The sequence below is a fragment of the Balaenoptera physalus genome (genome assembly GCF_965194825.1).
Source record: "Balaenoptera physalus genome assembly, chromosome: 16".
In the NCBI taxonomy this organism is placed as follows: Eukaryota; Metazoa; Chordata; class Mammalia; order Artiodactyla; family Balaenopteridae; genus Balaenoptera; species Balaenoptera physalus.
In genome coordinates, this window is record NC_138898.1 from 29,844,271 (window position 1) to 29,863,260 (window position 18,990).

The 18,990-nt window shown below is 53.2% G+C and overlaps 1 protein-coding gene and 1 long non-coding RNA gene across 5 annotated transcripts in view; one reads left to right on the forward strand and one right to left on the reverse strand.

Moving 5' to 3' along the window:
• The first annotated feature begins 59 nt into the window (after positions 1–59).
• The window catches only part of EBF4 (EBF family member 4), a 54,709-nt gene continuing 35,778 nt past the window's right edge, over positions 60–18,990 (forward strand). Inside the window, exons 1-7 of one of the 4 annotated variants that reach the window (XM_082428505.1) lie at positions 60–468; positions 982–1,103; positions 10,853–11,009; positions 11,250–11,313; positions 11,486–11,541; positions 13,194–13,267; positions 14,363–14,431. In XM_082428505.1, the coding sequence (XP_082284631.1) occupies positions 157–468; positions 982–1,103; positions 10,853–11,009; positions 11,250–11,313; positions 11,486–11,541; positions 13,194–13,267; positions 14,363–14,431 (854 nt within the window). In that variant the 5' untranslated portion in view covers positions 60–156. The remainder of the gene's footprint in view (positions 469–981; positions 1,104–10,852; positions 11,010–11,249; positions 11,314–11,485; positions 11,542–13,193; positions 13,268–14,362; positions 14,432–18,990) is intronic. The other 3 variants (XM_082428506.1, XR_014254533.1, XM_082428504.1) reach the window with 3 other exon arrangements.
• Positions 2,249–10,826, reverse strand: LOC309644677. The gene is made up of 2 exons (XR_014254550.1): positions 4,136–10,826; positions 2,249–3,021 (listed from the first exon to the last, which is right to left on the reverse strand). It is a non-coding gene; the product is annotated as an uncharacterized lncRNA (long non-coding RNA).

An 18,990-nucleotide genomic window follows, 5' to 3' on the forward strand; every position in this document is an offset into this window, starting at 1 on the left:
CTGGCCGCCCCTCGGCCAGCCGCGCCGCCCCGCCCCCGCCTCCCCCGGCCCCCAGTCCCCTGGGCCCGCCAGCTCCCGCCATCCCTCCTCCCGCCCGCGCTCCCTGCCTTCGGCTCCCGCTCCCCCGGGAGCGGCGGCGGCGGCGGCGGCGGCGGGATGGCCCGGGCCCGCGGCCAGGCCCCGGGGAGCGGCGGGCGGCGGCGGCCGCGGCGGGGCGGCGCGGGAACCGGGCCCAGGGGGGAGTCGGCCGGGCTGCTGCTACTGCTGCTCCAGGTGCTGCCGCCCGGGGCTGCGGCAGGGCCGGGGCGCCGGAGCACGCGGGGCGCCGGCGGCGGAGGCGTCTGCTGGCCCGGCGCTGCCCCGGCCTTTCCTCGGGACGCGCGGCTGCTGCTGCTCCTGCCGCCGCTACCGCCGCAGTCGCCGCCGCCGCCGCCGAGCTCCGCGCCCGCAGCCTCCTCCTCCTGGATGGTAATCAGCGTCCCGCGCCGGCGCCGCGGGCGGGTGGGCGGGAGGTGGGGGCGGTGAGGGGGAAAGGGCGGGCAGCCCCGCGCCCCCGCCTCGCCTGAAGCAGTTCAAGGGGCGCTCGGGCCCCCCCTCCGACGACCGCGGCCCTGGGCAGCCGCCAGAGCGCGCCTCTAGGGCGCCTCTGCGCGGACCGGGTGCCGTCTCCGCTCCCCTCCCTCACCGCCCCGCGCTCAGTCCGCCCGCCGGCGCTCAGGCCGCGGGGAAATCCGTCCATCTCCCCGCCCCGCGCCCCGGGAGGGGAGGGGACAGCGCCGGCGCTCGCGGACCCGCTTTCTCCGAGGGAGCGCCCAGGAGGCTGGCGCGCACTGAGCGGCCGGGACTGGCGCTGCGCTGCGCTCCTGCAGGCGCCGGGTGCCGTCGGGCGGGTGGAGCTGAGACGCCCCGCAGCCTCGGCGGGACCGGACCCCCGGCTGTGGGAGCGCCCACCGACTGCGCGCCCTTATGTTTCCTGCGCAGGACGCTCTGCCCCGCGGCGGGCTGAACCTGAAGGAAGAGCCGCTGCTGCCCGCCGGCCTGGGCTCGGTGCGCTCCTGGATGCAGGGCGCGGGCATCCTGGACGCCAGCACCGCGGCGCAGAGGTAAGCGCTCGGACGCGACCGGGCGCGCTCGGGTTGGACGGCTCCGCGCCGCCTTCTCTCAGCTTGCTGAGCTGCTGGGGCGAGGGGTTGGAGGGAGCCCCAACTCTGCACTGTCCCGGCAAGCTCTTGTGCCCACCTCGCCCTGAGAGCCTCTGCATCTTCCTGAGGATGTGGGGCGGGCCGGGGCGGGGCTTCTGCCTCCACTCCTGGATGTCCCGGCTCTGATTTCTGAGTACCGCTTGCTGGCCCAGCCGTCCATGGCTCTAGAGGAGGAGGTCTCCCGGCTGCCCGCAGTCCCACAGCCACCAGCTGTTAAGGAACTGCTGACCCCTCCTTCTCAGGCAGTTAAGTGCCCCTCCTTGTCCAGTTCCATAGATCTCGGCCAGGAAAGGCACGAAACCCAGCCCCCTTTCTGCTTTCTCACATCCCTCAGAGTTGGAGGATGGGGATCTGTGGAGCTGGAGAAGCGGCTGGTGGGGAAGAGATGAGGTGGACAGTCGACTTGGTGGAATGATTGGGACTGAGGATGGGTCAGGGCCGCTCAGGTCCCTCCAGGTGTTTTTCTGGTGGGTCCTACCCGAGGCAGGGGGTCCCTGGGAACCCAGTACCCACACCCATCTCCTCTGACTCCTTTGCAGGAGTCTGGGCAGGGAGCCTGGGTGGGGGATGGACTCCTGGATTTGGAAAGGAAGCATAATGGTTCGTTGACCAGCCCCCCACAGCACCTGGGCTTTTTGTATCCCCAGTTGTGAGCAAGGGGAGGGGAGGTTAGACATCCTACCTGGAGTTCTCAGTGCCTGGGACTAGGGAGGTGCTGCCTCTGCAGACACATGGGACACTTGGGAGCTGGGCTTCCCAGAGGTCTGAGCAGCTGCTTGTCCAGCAGCTGGAAGGGATTCTGCTGGGGGGTTTCCAGGGCAGACCAGACCTGGATGCCAGCCACACATTCACATCCTCAGTCCTGTTCTGGGGATACCACCCCACCACCAACCCCAACCTCACCCCTTAACAGACACACACCTTGTTTCATGTTCAAACTGAATGGTGTTCCTGCATTCCTGTGCTTTCATAACTGTCCAGAGGGAGCACCGGGGCCTCTCTCTGGAGCTCACCTTTTTAGGAAGAGAAAGGGTCTTGCCTATGAATTAATATCCTTATTTTTACTCATGATATAACTTTTCTAGAAAAAAAAGGAAAATAGAAAACAAAACCCCATCTCTCTAAATAGCTACTGTCAATAATTTAGTGTATTTCCTTCCCATCTTCCCATTAACATATTTTTTTCCTGTGTTATACATACAATTCTGTATCCTGTTTGTTTTTCTGTTGGTTCTGGTTTTTCATTTAATTTGAGATGGTCAATTTCTTTGTCTTTTTCTCCACCACCTCCTTTGTGGTGAGAGCTCCTTGTAAGAGAGGAGGAAGTGTTCCAGTGGGGCCTCACGGTTTAAGGTTCCTATTTCTCTCTGACTCTCCCCTCTGTCCCTGTCAGCAGGTTTGATGAGCAGGAAGCCGATGGGAAGGAGGCAGTGCCCTTGTAGGCTGTGTGGGTGCAGGAAGTGTGGCGATGAGGCTCTTCCCATGAGATTGGGCTTCAGCAGTGTCTGCACGTGGGGAAGAGGTCTTGAGTGGGGCTGAGGTGTCCGTCTGAGTCCCCAGGGCCGCATCACCAGGACTCAGAAGGCCTCCCCAGTTTGAGGAGAGGAATTTCTTCAGGCCTGGGCTGCTTATCTCCAAGTCCAGAGGCTTCTCTGTCTCAGGACACAGATTGGGAGCCCCCACATGTTTGGTTGCCTCTAGGCACCTCCTGCCGAGGGGAGCAGGTGGGAGGTACTTCTTTCTCATTCTTCCTGAGATGCCATCATCTCATCCGTTGGTTCTTGATCCTCCATCAGTCCTCTGTTCGGGTCTTTTCATCCTAAAACAACAATGACAGGAATTCCTTTCCCTGCCCCGCCCCCCTCTTCCACCTCCAAAGGCTCCTCTCCCTCTGTCTCGGAGGAACTTGCCCTGGAACACTCCCTGCAAGGCTGCTTGGGGTCTGACAGCTGTCTTTGATGCGCTCTTCACCTTCCCCCCACAGCCGCCAGCTTGTCAAGGCTTCTGGACGGTGCCTCTGGGTCCTATTCCTAATCACAGTGCCCACGGCCAGCTCGTAACCGTGACACACACTCTTGCCCTCCACGACTTTCCTCCTTGGCTTGAAGGTTAACCCCAGTGTATCACCTCAGCCTGCTAGCCCACTGTCCCAGCCTCCCACCTCGCCCCCCGCCCCAAAACCATCTGCCATGCACCAGGGGCCAAAGAAACATTTCCAAAGAACTCTTCTCTGATTGTGTCCCTCTCCAATGAAAAACTTCAGTGACCCATACACACACACTTCCTCCCAGATACTCAGCATTCAAGGCCCATCACAGTCTGATCCCAAGCTTCCTCTCAGCCTCTGTATGACTCTTGGCATCCAACAATGTCTCTTGAAACAGTTCCCCTGCTCCCAGCACCCACACACCCACTGAATAAAATCTTACAGCCTCTGGGACCCTCCCCCCCAGCACCTTCTCTCTCTGTGCCCTCCCATCCAGCCCAGGGGAGCAGTTCTTAGTGCTGTCTAAGGATGCTTATCACAGGCCAGAGTCAGCTGGGCCCTGCCTGTCCTGAGCTTCCTTGCCCTGCCAGCCTACACCTTCCTTTAGGGCATGGGTGGTGGCTCATTCATCCTCGTGTCCACAGCACCAGGCTCGAGCAGTCAATAGGGGGTAATGAGTATCTGCTGCAGGAAGCAGGAGTGCATGTTAGAAGGTTACTAAGTCCGTTTTTGTTGGGCTCCGATGTCCACGTTGGTGATCTACCTGACCCCAGGAACCAGGTACTGGAGCAGCTGCTGCTGCCCAGCTTTACAACGCCAGGGTTTTTCAGAAGGTGGAGAAGGAGGAGAAAGCCCAGAGCCTGCTAAGATCAGTGACGGAGGGCCTGCCAACAGGAAGGAAAGTTCTGAACGAAAGAGGGGTAGGGAGAAAAGAGAAGCTGCATACCATACACTGGAGGTAAGAGGGAAGGCTGGCAGGGTCTTCCTGGTGGGGAACTCTGCACAAGGATCCCTGGCCTACCCTGGGCCAACAGGACTTTATCTCTCAGCACAGAAGCAGTTCTCCTCTCCTTCTGATGTGACTCCCAGCCTGGGGAGACTCCTGGAGCACCCAGGCTAGCCCTCCCCCTTGAGCTGGTCCCAGAACGCTAGCCGGCCCCTGAGAGGGAAGCCAGCTGGGGCTGCGTTTCCTGTAAGCAGCAGCAGGCTAGCATCCCTGCTAGGAAATGCTTTTGTTTGCTTTAATAATTAATAGCTCTTCCTCAGCCTGGGACCTGGCAGGCAGGCCTGTGGGTGGGTGGTGAGGGGGGTGGGCACAGAGAAGCAGGGTGGACAGTCTTTGGGTAGAATTGAGAGCAAGAGGAAACATGGGAGAGCTGGCTAGTGAGATCCTCCCCTCCCCCCTCATCCAGGGACCTGGTGACTGAGATAATTTCCTGGGGCAAGTGAGCAGAGCCCCTGCTGGGGCAGTGGGAGCAGGGGATATGAAACAGCCCCAAAGCCTCATCTCTGGCAGGCCCTTCTAGACCCAGGTTCTGGGCAGCTACCTCTAGGCACCAGGTCCTCCTGCCTGCACTGTCGCATTGTCGGGGTGGGTTCACCCCAGTGAGCCTCTGCTTTTATCTTCCCAGGCTCTGGGCAGGGCTAGGCCAGTAGATCTTGGCTGGAGTCAGGAATGCCAAGCCCAGCTTGATGATTATCAGCAGTCCCAGAGACCCAAAGGATGCCTGCAGGGAGAGCCACGGCCAGTGGGATGCTTGGAGGAAGAGAGGATGCAGAGGAGAGGAAGGGGGGACTTATGCAGCCATGTTAGGATGGGGAAAAGAAGATCTAGATTTAGCAGAGACAGTAGGGAAATCTGAGACAAAGGATGAGATGCAGGAAATACACACTTTTACTCCTTCCACCTCCAGGGTGGAGGGGGGATCAAAAAGAAGCCTCCCCCAACTGCTGATGACAGCAGTGCTTCTCCCCATTTCCCCAGCATCCCAGATTCCAAGATGGATCAGGCCCAAGCCAAGGCACTGCTCAGAACCTTGGGCTGCCAAGGTAGGCAAGAGTTAGCATTTAGTAGAGGGCAGAGGGGTGCAGGGGAGACAAAGGCCTGAAGGTGCCTCTGGGGGAAGGCCAAAGCTCCAGTCTCGGCCATTGTCCTCTGTGGGATTTGAGATGCTTGTTTTAAATTGCTAGCACTTACAATAAGTACCTAATCAAGGATGTAAAGACTTATGAATGGCCTTCTGACCCGAGAGCAGATACTGACTGTGAGGGAGGTGTCGTCTGTCCTAGACAGCTGTGGTGAGGTCCAGCTGCTGCAAGAAGGTTCCTGGGTCATCCTGCTCAGCCTCGAAAAGGAGCATCTCCAGGGACCCCTGGGTGGCCAAGCAATAGCAGCCAGACAGCTCTGCAGCCCCCAGATGCCCCCATATGCATCCCCCTGTACTCTGAAGCACAGGTCACCTGAATGACTCAGGCTGTGAAGGTCAGGTTGCCCTTGGTGTCACCTTTAGCCTGGATTCCCAGCACAGTACTCAGGAAGCCCACACACACCCATGCTCGGATGTCCTCCAACCAAAAAAATAGCTGTGCACACCCAAGCTTTTCTGTCCCATTCTCCTTTAATTTGGGGGCAATTTCAGAAGATGGGAAGGGGATGAGTGGGCCCTGGTGGAAATATGAAGATGAGCACTTTCTCCTCCCACATCCGTGCTTTTTACAGGAGCACATGCCCCACCGCCTCAGCACACTCCGGAGTTGATAGGAAAGGGTTTTGAACATTTTGTTGAAAACAATCTTTTTAAGAAAGCAAGGAGATGTGTAAATCATTTGGGAGTCTTACAAAAGTGGTTAATGTGGCTGTTTTCATCACTCAGCTGCATTTACCTGGAAAAGGCGCGTATGTGGCACGCTTTGTGCACTAATCATGCTAAGTGAATGAGACGTTTCTGAATTATAGGCTCCAGCAATACACGCACCAGGTGAGGCAGTTCTCGTGCATATTGCCAGGCTGTACGCAGGCCCTTGGGCTGTAGCTTTGCTGGCTTCCATCACACCGCAGGCCTCTGGATGGCTGGGAGTTGCTACCCCACCCACATCCCTGGGGACCCTTGGGAAAGGGTCTGCTTCCTCTGCCAGCGTCTGCCTGCTAAGGCTCTTAGACCGCCAGAGCCTGCTCCACCCACCTGCAAAACAGGCCAGAAGCACCTGAGAGATGACGCCCCAGAAGCCCTCAGCCAGTGACTGACTGGAGTTGGACGATGAAGACCCCAGGTCCCTTGCTCAGCCCTCTGACTAGCTGAAGCACATGTTCTATACTTGTTTCCAGAGCTCCCTGGGGGCTGAGCTGAAGCTGCCCACAGTGGTAACTTGTGGATAATGCACCTGTTAGGGACTGCCTTTCCTTCTCTCTCTCACTCCCCACACCCGCCAGGGTTTCTTGGAATCACCTCCCACATAAAGTGTTCACATTTGAATCCTTGTCTCAGGGTCTGCTTCTGGGGAAACCCAGATAAAACACTTGCCTCTCCAGACTTCTGGGGCTCTCCTCCTGCCTCTCTCCCTTCTTCTAGATAAAGGATTCCTATCAATAAACATCCTTGCAGTTTCTCTCCACACCCCAGTGGGTGTCTTGGGCCACCCCACTTTGGAGACCACAGAATCAGAGACCTTGGCCTTCATCCACATCTCTGCCTCTAAGGTACTGTGGGAGCACATGTCTTCTCCCAGGGTGCCCCAGCAGGCCTCTCAGACCTCTCCACGGCCCGGGTCTGTCTTCTGAGCTGTTTGAGCATATTTCTGTGTCTCTTTCTTTCTGTTCTTTAATCTTGGTTTGCTTTCTCATTACAAGAGCATCAGCTCTTCCCAAGGGGAGAAGAGCAGAAGTCTCCCCCTCCCCCTCCGCACCCTCTCCCTTTGCAGCTTGCAGCTCTACTCAGGGATGCTGATTGGTTACCCACTCCACGGGCAGGTAGGCAGTGGAGGTGCCTGGGAGAACCAGGAGAAGTCCAGACAGACCTGCATTTGGCACTCTAGCTGCTGTTCTAATCCACATGTCCTTCTCTGCGTTCATAGGAAATACGAGGATTTCTTTAAACCAAAACCTTTTCCATTTCACCTTGGTCTTCTCACTTGTCTCACAGGGGTATGAACAGGGTAAACTGGAGACATTCGCAGACCAGGAGCAGAGCTGGGCATGCCCAGCAGGGGTCTTGCCTATTCTGCCGTCCTCTCCTGGTCTGCTTGGGGTCATATTGTTCTGCTGTCATTCATGATAGTGATCCCTGTCGCAGAGCTATAAACCAGCCGCCTCTGTCCCATTGCTTTGCATGGATGTGTGTGATTGTGCCTCAGACCCACTAAGCAAGGTGGAGAATGGAGGCTGATGCTGGGCTGCCTCAAGGGAAGTAGAATTGAGCCTGATCCCACTGTGGAGTCGGACAGTGCAGCCCCTTGATGCCCTGCAGCTGGCAGCACTGGCTACTGGTCCACAGACCCCAGGCAGGGGTACCTGCTCCCTTTCCCCTCCCCTGGTCCCCCCAACCACTCTCCCTGGGAATCCCCTCCTGCTGAGAGGGCAGGCCCTGTGAAGGGAGCTTGGCTTGGGGCTTAGGGCAGACTTCCCAGGTCTGGTGCTTAGGAGCCTGGTAGGAACCCCAGGCAACCAGGACCCAGGACTGACTGGTATTTGCCAAGAGGGATGGATGGGAGAGGAAGCTCAGCATTATTGATTGACTCTTGGCCTGGGAAGTACAGGAGTGTCTGTGTAGATAGGGTATGTTGAGGGGTCCGGGGGATTGTGTTCTTGCTCAGCCTCCACCCCTCCTCTGTTAAGGTCTCTTTCTTTCTCTATACCCTCTCTCCCTACTGTCTGAGAGCCTTCCAGGCACCTTTCCTGGGCTAGATGACAGAGTAAAGGGCAGAGTGATCTGGGATGGCCCCACAGCCCACCTCCTTCTGGCCTTATCTACCCCCAGGTGGTCCTGTCCCTGGGGAGCCTCACTGCCCCTAAGCTGGTCCTGGGGGCTGGAGGGAGGAGTCAGGGTTGCTGCCTCATTAGCATATTCATCAACGGTAATCAGGGACCTGCTGTGATCAAAGCGGTCTTCAGGCTTCCCTGCCTCTTGGCAAGTGGGAAGTGGGAGGGTCAAGGCCTGGACGTGAAAGGACTGTAAGCCTGAGGCTGAGGAGAATGGAGGGACACCGAGGAAGGAGGGAGGAGGATGATCCTGGAGCAAGGAACGTGTAGAAATAACCTTTGGTGGGGAAGAGAAGGTGTTGGTGGCGCCCTCCTCATCTTGATCAGGGACAAGCAAGACCCGTCACTTCTGCCTCCAAAATTAGCATTTTACATGGACGACTGAGGCTCCCAAGCAGGCTTTCAAGAGGAGGAACAGTTTTCATTTTATTGTTTATGTATTTACTGTAATCTGTATGAGTAAAAACACAACAAGCTTCTGAAACCCATGACATTTCAGATATTATGGCTTTGCAAGAAGCCAAGTAAGAGTAAGTTGATTTAAAATTATACGAAGAAAAATATTAAGTAGTGATGAGTATGGCAGATGTTGTCACAGTGGCATGTCCATGATGGGACTGTGGTCTAAATGGCTCTCAAGACAGTTCCACCATTCTCATCCTCGCCTCTGCATCCCTGCAGCAGCCTCTCACTTTTCTACCACACTGTGCTCTCCTTGCTTACAGCATCTTCTAAGCCCTGCCTGACTTCAGAACCTTCTGGTGGCCTTTAGTCATGCTTCCCAAACCACATCCCTCCACCAAAATGCTCCGTAGTCAAGTAAGCATGGTGTGTTAGTTATCTATTGCCACATTTAAAAAAAAATCACCCCCAAACTCAGCAACGTAAAACAACATTCATTATCTCACACAGTTTCTTAAAGTTAGAAATCAGGGAGCAGTGTAGCTGGGTAGTTCTGGCTCAGGGTTTCTTATGAGGCTTCAGTGATCTGAAGGCTTGACTGGGGCTGGTAGGCCTCACACAGCTGATCAGTTAGTGCCGGCTGTTGGCAGGAGGGTTCAGTTCTTCTCCATGTGGACCTTCCATAGGGCTGCTTGAGTATCATCACAACACAGCAGCCAGCTTCCTCCTGAGTGACTAATCCAAGAGAGTGAACAAGGCAGAAGCCACGTGTCTTGTATGACCTAACCTTAGAAATCGTATGCTATCGCTTGTGCCATATTCTACTGGCCACACAGACCAATCCTGATACAGTATGGGAGGAGACTATATAAGGACCTGACTACCAGGAGGCAGGGATCATGGGGAACCATCTTGGAGGCTCGCTACCACACATGGGGAGCACTGGCCTGAGCAGGTCAAGGAGGGTCCATTCCTGGAGGGTGTCCCAGGGCCCCCCAAATACACTTGTGTATGCATTTCCCAGCAGTTGTGGCTATGGCACTCTTTTATAGAACGAGGACCTGGAGCCATGAGAGAGCTAAAGAACACACTTTGGAAGACCTTGGCCCAGAGAAGAAAGTCTAAACTCCATGGCCTGGTTTTGTACGCGTGGATAGTCTGGCACTTCCAATAAAACCTTTTCTCTCCTCACTTCACCCTTTGAAGTGGTCCAGTGACACTAACCCTCGTACCTACAGCCATTTCTTATGCTGTTAGTTCTGCCCTTTTGCCTCCTGCCCCTGTTGAGCTCCTATTCATTCCTCAAAGACCAGGGGGAAGGCCACCGTCACCGTGAAGTCTTCCCTTCATCACACACAGAAAGAATTAATCTTTTCCTTTGCTTTTACCGTTTTTTATATAGTAACATCTCTTAAGGGGCACCCACCACTCTGTCTTGTGTTGCAGCTCTCTGTATCTGTCTTCCCTCCCCTTCCAGGTGTTTCACTCTGGCCCCACGTGGTGCCATGTGGCCAGCGCTTGGTACATCATTGGGGTTCAAGAAATATTTGGTGAATAGGGCCTTGGTTCTTCTCCTCCTCCTGCTCTCACCCTGGCTTTGCTTCTGGGACTGGTTTCTGATGAGCCAGGAGAAAGCAAGGCCAGACCAGAAGATCCTTCTGCCCAAGGGAGCCAGTGGTGTCTTCCTCCAAGCATGGAGGCAGGTCCCCCTATACCTGGGGAGGACATTCCCACCTTCAGCCATAGCCCAGGGTCCAGGCTGGGCAGACTAGTGGCCCTGAGCCAGTTCAATGTCTCTTGAGAGTCTGATGGACTTCATCATCTCCCAGGCAATACCATAGGCTCATGCACGTAGCCAGGAGCTGGGGTACAGTGGGATATTCATTCCAAAACCTCCCAGCTGCCCCTTGAGGCCCTAAAGGGCAGTCACAGGAGCCTGTGGTCAGTAAGATGGGTTGCTTGTTCATTTGGTTTTAGAGATCAGCCTTCCAAAATGTGAGGCTCAGGGAAAAGTCTGGGAAGGAGCCTGCCAGGGATGCCTCTGTTGTCACCTGTTGTGCTGCTTATTCCCATGGGAGCAAGCTGGGGTGACCTCAGGGCTGGGAGGCCTCTTCTAGAACTGAGATGGCCCTGGCAAGGGTGGAATGGGCCCATCCAATTTCTTGCCCAAACTCTTGACACATCAGAGCCAATTCTTGGCCAGCCCACCTACCTGGTCAGAGGTGACGGGGTCTTTCTCTCTGGAGGGCACGTCCAGTGGTTTCCCAGCAACTTTCCTCCCCACAGTGGCGTGGGCCTGGCACGAGCACATTTTGAGAAGCAGCCCCCCTCCAACCTCAGGAAATCCAACTTCTTCCACTTCGTGCTGGCCATGTATGACCGGCAGGGGCAGCCGGTGGAGGTGGAGCGTACAGCTTTCATCGACTTTGTGGAGAAGGACCGAGTGAGAGGCTCATGGGCTCGCTGGGAAGGAACAGGGTGGGGGGGGTGGGGAGGGTTTCAGGGAACCCCCTCCCACTGGAGCAGATGATGGATAGGTGGTGGAGGAGTGGAGAAGGGGGTGGTGAATGGATGGGAGGGAGGGGGGTAAGGAGGAAGGTTGGGTGGGAAGGGAGTGGGGGGGATGGGGGTGGCTGGAGGATCCCCGGGAGCACCAAGCACTCTCCCTATCTTGTCCCTGCAGGAGCCCGGGGGTGAAAAGACAAACAACGGGATCCATTATCGCCTCCGGCTGGTATATAACAACGGTGAGTGAGGCCCACTGCCCACTGGGTACCGCAGCACCATGTGACACGTGGTGCCCCACTGTCAGGGTGGAGGGGGCCTGGCTTCAGCAGGGGAGGGTGTGGAGTGTGTTCAGTCATCAGAAGCCACAGGGGCTCCCCAAATAGCAAGCCCTCTCCGCCTTTCCACCCTTAGGACTTCGGACAGAACAGGACCTCTATGTGCGTCTCATCGACTCCATGTCCAAGCAGGTGAGCCAGCCCAGGGGATGCTCAGGCCTGTCCAGCCCCTTCTCTGACCCCCATCTCCCTGTGGTCTGAGCAAGCATCCTTGTCCCTGCCCCCACCTCCCCCATGCCTTTCATCCTCACCAGTCTAGCTGTCCACAGTTCTCTGTGGAGAACTGTCCACAGGAGGAGGATGTGTGGCTTTTGCCCTCTAGACAAGAAAAAGACAATATTTGTTCAACAACTTTGTCTTAGGTCCTGTTATCTAGAAGTTGAGCCTAGACGGGGATTCAGGTACACATGGTTTATTGGGGAGGAGGGGAGAAGCTCTCAGAAGGGGAGGGAGGAGAAGCAGGACAGGGCAGGGGATGCTCAGCAAGGATGTGGTCTCTGCTGGAGTCTAGCCTCAACCTGATCCACGAGGAGGCCTGGAGAAGAAATGGCACCAGAGTTGTTCCCCCTTGAGGCAAGGAGGCCAAGATTCTGTCCCCTGTATTGGTCAGTTACTGGCTGGGGACCACTCCCAAGGGGAGAGTGTAACCTTCCAGACATTTTCAGGGGAAGCAGCTCCTGTCTGCTGAGAGCAGTTCTCAAGAGAAAGCCCTTAGCAGCTAATGCTACCCACAGCTGGGGGATGGGTGCACTGGTCCAGGAAAGGGGACTGAGTGGGGCCCCAGAGCTTCCACTGCAGACCCTCAGTACCTTGCTGACTTGAAAAGACAAGAGAAGGAGGCTCAGGGACCAGCATGAGGAGCTCGGGGCAACTGAAACCTGAGTCAGCCCTGATGGACTGTGCAGCCGCAGGGCCCCAAGCCTCAGGGCCCCAAGCCTCAGGCTCTTCAGAGAGGTTGTGTGCGCTGGTAAAGGAGCAGGGCTGAGTCTCAGATGTGAAAATCAGTGGCCTGCAACTTGAGGTGGAGACTTGGGCTTTCCCACACAGTCTTCCAGCAGGCTCCACCCAATCCCAGGGCAGAGGAAGAAGTGGTGTGTTTCTAGGAAGCCTGTGGTCGCCATGGTGTGGGAGGCGGACCAGGCAGTGGCAAAGTGGGATTGCATGGTCAACAAGTGTGGAAGGGGTTGGAGAATGTCCAGAGAGAGAGGGACCCACAAATAAGGGATGGCTGCGAGGCACAGAGGTTATAAGGTGGAAGCCAAATGTGTGGTTTGGGAAGCTTACTCCTTGCTTCAGGGCGGAGGAGAGGCTGGGGAACTGGCTGGGGTGGGTGGGGTGGGGGTGGTGGTGGCTGACCCAGCAGTCCAAGAGGGAGCCACTGGCCTGGCCTGCGGAGGTGATGGGGTGGGGAGAGGGATCAAGGAGCCGGCAGGACAGCCTGGAGGGACAATGCTTGTGAGAACCGTGGAGGTTGGAGTGTGTCTGCCCTCCCGGCAGCCTGACGTTGGTCATGGTGATCTGGGGACCTCCCTGCCCCTGAGCAGAGCTGGCTCTGGAAAGAGCTGCCTGTGGACAGACAGAATCTGTAGACCTTATGCCACTCTTGCCCATTCTGATGGTGGTACTGGTTTGGGAAGCCAGGTTCCCAGCTCCCTCTGCATTCCTGGGCTCCCAGAGAGAGTTGGAGGGCGTGCTCTTCCCTGGGAGCAGGGCCCAGCTGCCCCTCCACCTGGCCTTGAGAGGAGCCTCCTTCCCCTCCAGCCTGCGCACTTCCCCTTCCCCAGGCCATCATCTACGAGGGGCAGGACAAGAACCCCGAAATGTGCCGCGTGCTACTCACCCACGAGATCATGTGCAGGTGAGAAGGGCTAGGTCACCTGCCCCTGGCCTCTTGGCCCAACCCCTACCACTGCCACCAACCCCCTCCCCACTGATCCCCAGGGAAGCCTGGGGGTGGGGGGTGATGAGGGAAGAGTGAGGCCCCTGGGCACAGTGCTGGCTGAGGAGAGGGTCCTTGAGGACCCATTAGCCTGGCCTGTTTATGTGGCTTCTCCGAGTGTTTTTGTAAGAGAGGCCTCCTGCTGCTACTGGGAAGCTTAACTAATAAAGCTCTGGGGAGGGCTCGCTGGGAGATGGGGGCAGGGCCTGGGCCTCCTGGATTAGCTCAGAAGCTGGAGGAGGAAACTTTGCTGCCTCTTATGTGAACTTCAGGGCACCCCCTGGGCAGGCAGGATGGGGAAGAGGGAACACAGTGCTGGACTCCCCTTCCCCATTACCCCAGAGCTTGGCATTTCTAGGCAAGGGCTCCCCAGGAGATGTCAGTCAGGAAGGGTCCTCCGAGGCAGCTCTTCATACATGGAAAAGAAAATAGTGTTCAAAAATCTGGTTGGGACAGTGGCTACCCTTGGGAAGCGCAGTGACCAGGAGGGGGCATGAGGGGGCTTCTGGGGCGCTAGTCACATGGTATTTCTTGGTATGGGTGCTGGTTACATGGGTGGGCTCACTTTGTGATAATTCATGAGCTGCATGCTTACAATTGGAGCTCTTTTCTATATGTATAAAAAGTGTACAGAGAGAGTAGGTGGTCAGCAGCCTGCCCTTTCCTGGATTCTCCAGGAGCAGCATGCCTTTGGGACAAGGGTTTCTTGGCCAACCTTATCCCCAGGGATAAGGGCTCTGCACGTCCCTGTGTAGGACCCTCACCGCCTGTCTCCCCCAGGCCCCTGAGGGCGAGCCCCTCTGGCCCAGGGATTCCATACTCAGAGACAGGACATCAGCATCCTTACCCCGGAGCCACACACACACACACACACACACACACACACACACACAGACACACACACACACACACACACACACACACACACACACACACACACACACACACCACATGCTGTAATCTCCCTCTCCTTCACCCCCTTCCTCCTTCCCTCCCTTCTCATCTTTCCTTCAGCCGGTGCTGTGACCGGAAGAGCTGTGGCAACCGAAATGAGACACCCTCAGACCCCGTCATCATTGACAGGTACAGACTGGGGGAAGAGGGTCTGGCAGCTGCAAGGCCAGGGCAGGCTGGGATCAGCCACAGAGCACGGTGGCACCCACCACCCTGTTGGTGGCTCTGAGCAGAGAGAAACGGTCCCCTGACTGAAGCCCCTGGTGGCAGACATTCTGGGGCTGGGCATAAGAGTTGTGTGTCCTGAGGGAAGGAGCTGGAGAGGGCAGGGGTGGGGGGTGGTAGAGGCTGCTGGGCTAGAGGGGCTGGGAGGGCCTGGCAGGGAAGCAGGCTCTAGTCCTGGTGCCTGGTGCCTCTGCGCTGTTTGACTTGACTTCTCTGATCATCCGTTTCCTTTGTTTAAAAAATAGGGAAATACTTAGCAAGCTTCAATCATAGGATTGTCAAGGTGATGTATATGAAAATGCATTCTCCCACCATGATTTTCTAAAATTATTTTATTTCTTTTTGAATAGGAAATGCATATATAAGGTACAAAATTCGAAAAGTATAAAAGAGTAAATAATGAAAAGTATGTCTGCCCCACCCCTATGTATAGCATACTGTACACAGTCTTTCGTACTTACCTTTTTATTTGTAACAATATATCTTAGAACTCATTCCATATTGGAACATAAACCCTGCCTTGTTCTCCTTTTAGTAGGTTAAACCATTCACAATGTACTAAAATTCAAGTTTAGGAGGGTTGACAGCAAAGTCTCCCACCTCTGCCGCTGACTCATCCATTGCCCTCCAAATAAGCAAGCATTATTACCAGTTTCATGGGTATCCTTCCTGAGATAGTCTGTGCAAGAAAATGCAGACACAAGCAGTCTCCTTATTCTTTTTTCTACTGCAAAATATTCCATTGTATGGATGAACTATAATTTCTTTAGTCTCTATTGCTGGACATTTTGGCTTTTTCATTCTTTTTCAGGGATAAAATATGCTGTAGTGAATTACTTTGTCCAGGTGTCACTTAGCACATGTGTGAATTTATAAAAAGGATATTACTAGAAGCAGAATTTCTGGGTCAAAGGAGATGTGCATTTGTACTTTTGATAGTTATTGCCAATTTGTCCTCTGTAGAGATTATACCAATTGATATTCGTACCAGCTATTTTGAGAATGCCTGTTGCTGTATTCTGGCCAATTAGTATGTTTTTTATTCATTCAACAAATAAATTTTTAACATCTACTGTTAAATGTTAACATCTACTGTTAAAATGGACCCTGTGCCAGGGTCTCTTCTATATGCTGTGGATTAAGCAGTGACCAACGCAGATAAAAAGCCTTGTGTCGATGGGCTTACAATCTAGTAGGAGAGATAGACATAAACTAACTGAATAAAATGTACAGCATGTTAGATGGTGATAACAGCTAAGGAGAAAAAGAAAGCCATCAGGAAAGATCAGAGAGTGCCCAGGAAGGGGCTATTGCAATTTTAGAGTATTTAAGGAAGGCCTCACTGAAACTATGACGTTTGAGCCAAGACCTGAAGGAAGTAAAGGAGCGAGCCAAGTATGAATCTGGGAGAAGAATGTTCTTGGCAAGAGTGTACTTGTCGTATTTTAGGAACAGCAAGAAGGCCCAGGTGACTGGAACGAGGGGGACAGTAGGAGACGAAGATGTCAGAGATACAATGGATGGGGCAGGAGGAAGGGCAGACCATGCAGGGCCTTGTAGGTTGCATGTAAGCCATTCTTGTAAACCATTGTAAGGGCTTTGACTTTTATTCTGGATGACATGGAAGCCAGTGGGGGTGTTTGAGAAGAATGATATGACCTGATTTATATTTCGACAAGTTTTTAACTCTAGCTCCTGTGTTGAAGATGACCCGCAGGAAGCAAAGGTGGAGACAGGGAGATGAGTTAGGAAACCATAACAATTATCCAGGAGAGATGATGGAGGCTGCGACAGAGGGGATGTTATAGAGAAGTTTGTAAGAAGTGGTTGGGTTCTGGATACACTTCATAGGCAGAACTGACAGGATTTGTTATGGAAGGAGAGACAAGGTGACAGGGTGAGAGAAGTCAAAGATGGATCCAAGGTTTCTGACCTGAGCAACTTTAAGGGATGGAGCTCCTATTTACTGAGAAGGTGGAGATTTCAGGAGAAGCAGGTTTGGGAGGAGGAAGATCAGGAGTTTGGTTTTGGACGTATGACATTTAAGATTCTTGCTAAACCTCCAGGTGGAGATGTTGAAAAAGAGCTGAACACATGAGTGTGGCTCTCAAGGGGAAGGTCCAGGCTACAGATGTAGATTTGAATGAATGAAATCATGGAGGGAACGAGTGTTGAAAGAAAATATGAGCGGTCCAAGAATTGCATTCCGAGGTGTCCAATGTTGAGAGGTCATGGAGATGTGTAACCAGCAGAGGAGAATGAGAAGCAGCTGCCAGTAAAGTAGAAGGAAAATCAGGGGAGTGGAGTCCCAGAAGCCTAGATAGAAAAATTATCCCAAAAGGAGGCAATAGTCAACTGCATCAAATGCTGCTCATGGATATGATAAAAAAGACTAAGGGTTAATCATTAGATTTAGCAATGTGGGAGACATTGGTGACCTCAACAGGAGCCATTTCAGTGGCAAAAGGGGCAGAATTCTGATAGGAGTATGTCTAAGAGAGAGTGGGAGAAGAGAGATTAGAGACAGTGACTAAAGGAACTCTGGACTTTCACCCTAAAGGGATCAAAGAAACAGGATGGAACAGGGTGGTGACAGGAGCACAGTGTAAGGCCAAGAAAAAGATATAGCTTGTTCAGATGCCGATGACAAAAACCCAGTAGGAAATGGAAAATTATGATGCAAGCGTTAGAAGGGAGAATGACTGAAGCAATGTCCTCTAGTCAGCAAAGGGCAGGGTTTCTCCTGCACACGTGGAGGACTGGCTTTAGCTGAGAGCACAGACGTTATCCATGGAGGCAGCAGGGAAGATAGAGAACCTGGACATGGGTAAATGGGAATATCCAACATAGGAGCTTACGGATGTTCTTTTCTGATTGCTTTGCTTTCTCAGTGAAATAGGAAGCAAGGTCAACAGTTGAGGATGAGGATGGAGAGGGAGACACTAGGGCATGAAACCGTTGTCCAAGAGAGTGAGTGGACCATGGAAATGTTCTGTGATTGCCAAGTGGCACTAAGGGCCCACCTAAGATCTGTGGTCATAAATTTATTTATTTATTTATTTTTAAAATTTATGTATTTGGGGCCACGCCACGCGGCTCGCGGGATCTTAGTTCCCCAACCAGGGATTGAACCTGGGGCCATGGCAGTGAAAGCACCGAGTCCTAACCACTGGACCATCAGGGAATTACCTGTGGTCATAAATTAAAAGTGAGCAATTTCCCCAGTCCTGCTGAGCTGCACAAGTGCAGGTGCAGAACAGGTGAGTGGTTGCGTATAGCCAGAGTTAGGGGTTTGCTATGTGAACACGATGAAACATGAGAGGGCAAGAGAGTGAAAAGTGTAAGCAAGGGGTGTTTACAAAAATGGAACAAGGAATTTAAGCTCAGAAAGGAGAGGACTATGGGAGAGTGAAGAGAAGGCAGGATGAATGGAACATAGGTTTTGATGGGGCCAAGAATTACTAGAGTTGAGGTACTAGAAGGAGTTGGAGCTGGTGGTTAGGGAGTGGGCTGTCTGTAGGTAGGATTATTTGGAAATTCCGTTTATTGGTAATGTGTGGCCAAGGGAGGGTAGAGAGAAGATCATTGGAGGAGAGATACTCAAGGAATGGAGAGAAGAATGTGTTGGAAGAGCTATCTATTTACATTGATACTGAAATCACCAGGAATTATGTTTGATTTTAATGATTCTTTATAGATCCTAGATACTGATACTTTGTCAGGGAAGTATATATCAAGTAACTCAATGTAGTTGAATTTATCGATATTTTCCTCATGGATTTCATTCTGCTTTTTGTTTAAGAAACCTTTCTCTATGCTGAGTCATAAAGATATTCTCCTATATTTTCTTCTAAAGATTTCACAGTTTTTCCTTGTACATTTAGGTTAGTAATCCATGTGGAGCTAATTTGGGGCATGGTGTGAATTAAGGTATCAATGTAATTATTTTTATTTATGAATCACTAATTATTCTAGTATCATTTATTAAATAGCTCATCCTTTCTTACTGAGCTTCAGTACCACCTATGTCCTAAATCAAGTTTCCTTCTATTTGTGTGTCCGATTCTAGACTCTGTGTTTTATTCTCTTGATATATTTGATAATCTCTGTGCTAACATGGCATTGTTTGAATCACTCTGTCTATATAAAAATAATGTAAACAAGCGTGTAGGGTAAGTTTCCCATCTTATCTTGTTCTTCAGGGAAGAACTGACTATTTTGGCCTTTTGTGCTTCCATATTAATTTTAGAATCCATGTAGAAGGTTCCACACCAACACACACACACACACACACACACACACACACACACACACACACACACATCTTTGGGGGTTTTGTACAGTTAACTTATACATCAATTTGGAGGAGAATTCACATCTTTATGCTACTGAGTCTTCCTATCCATGAATATGGTTTATCTCTCCATGTATATAGATCTTCTTTAAAGCCTTTCAATAAAGTT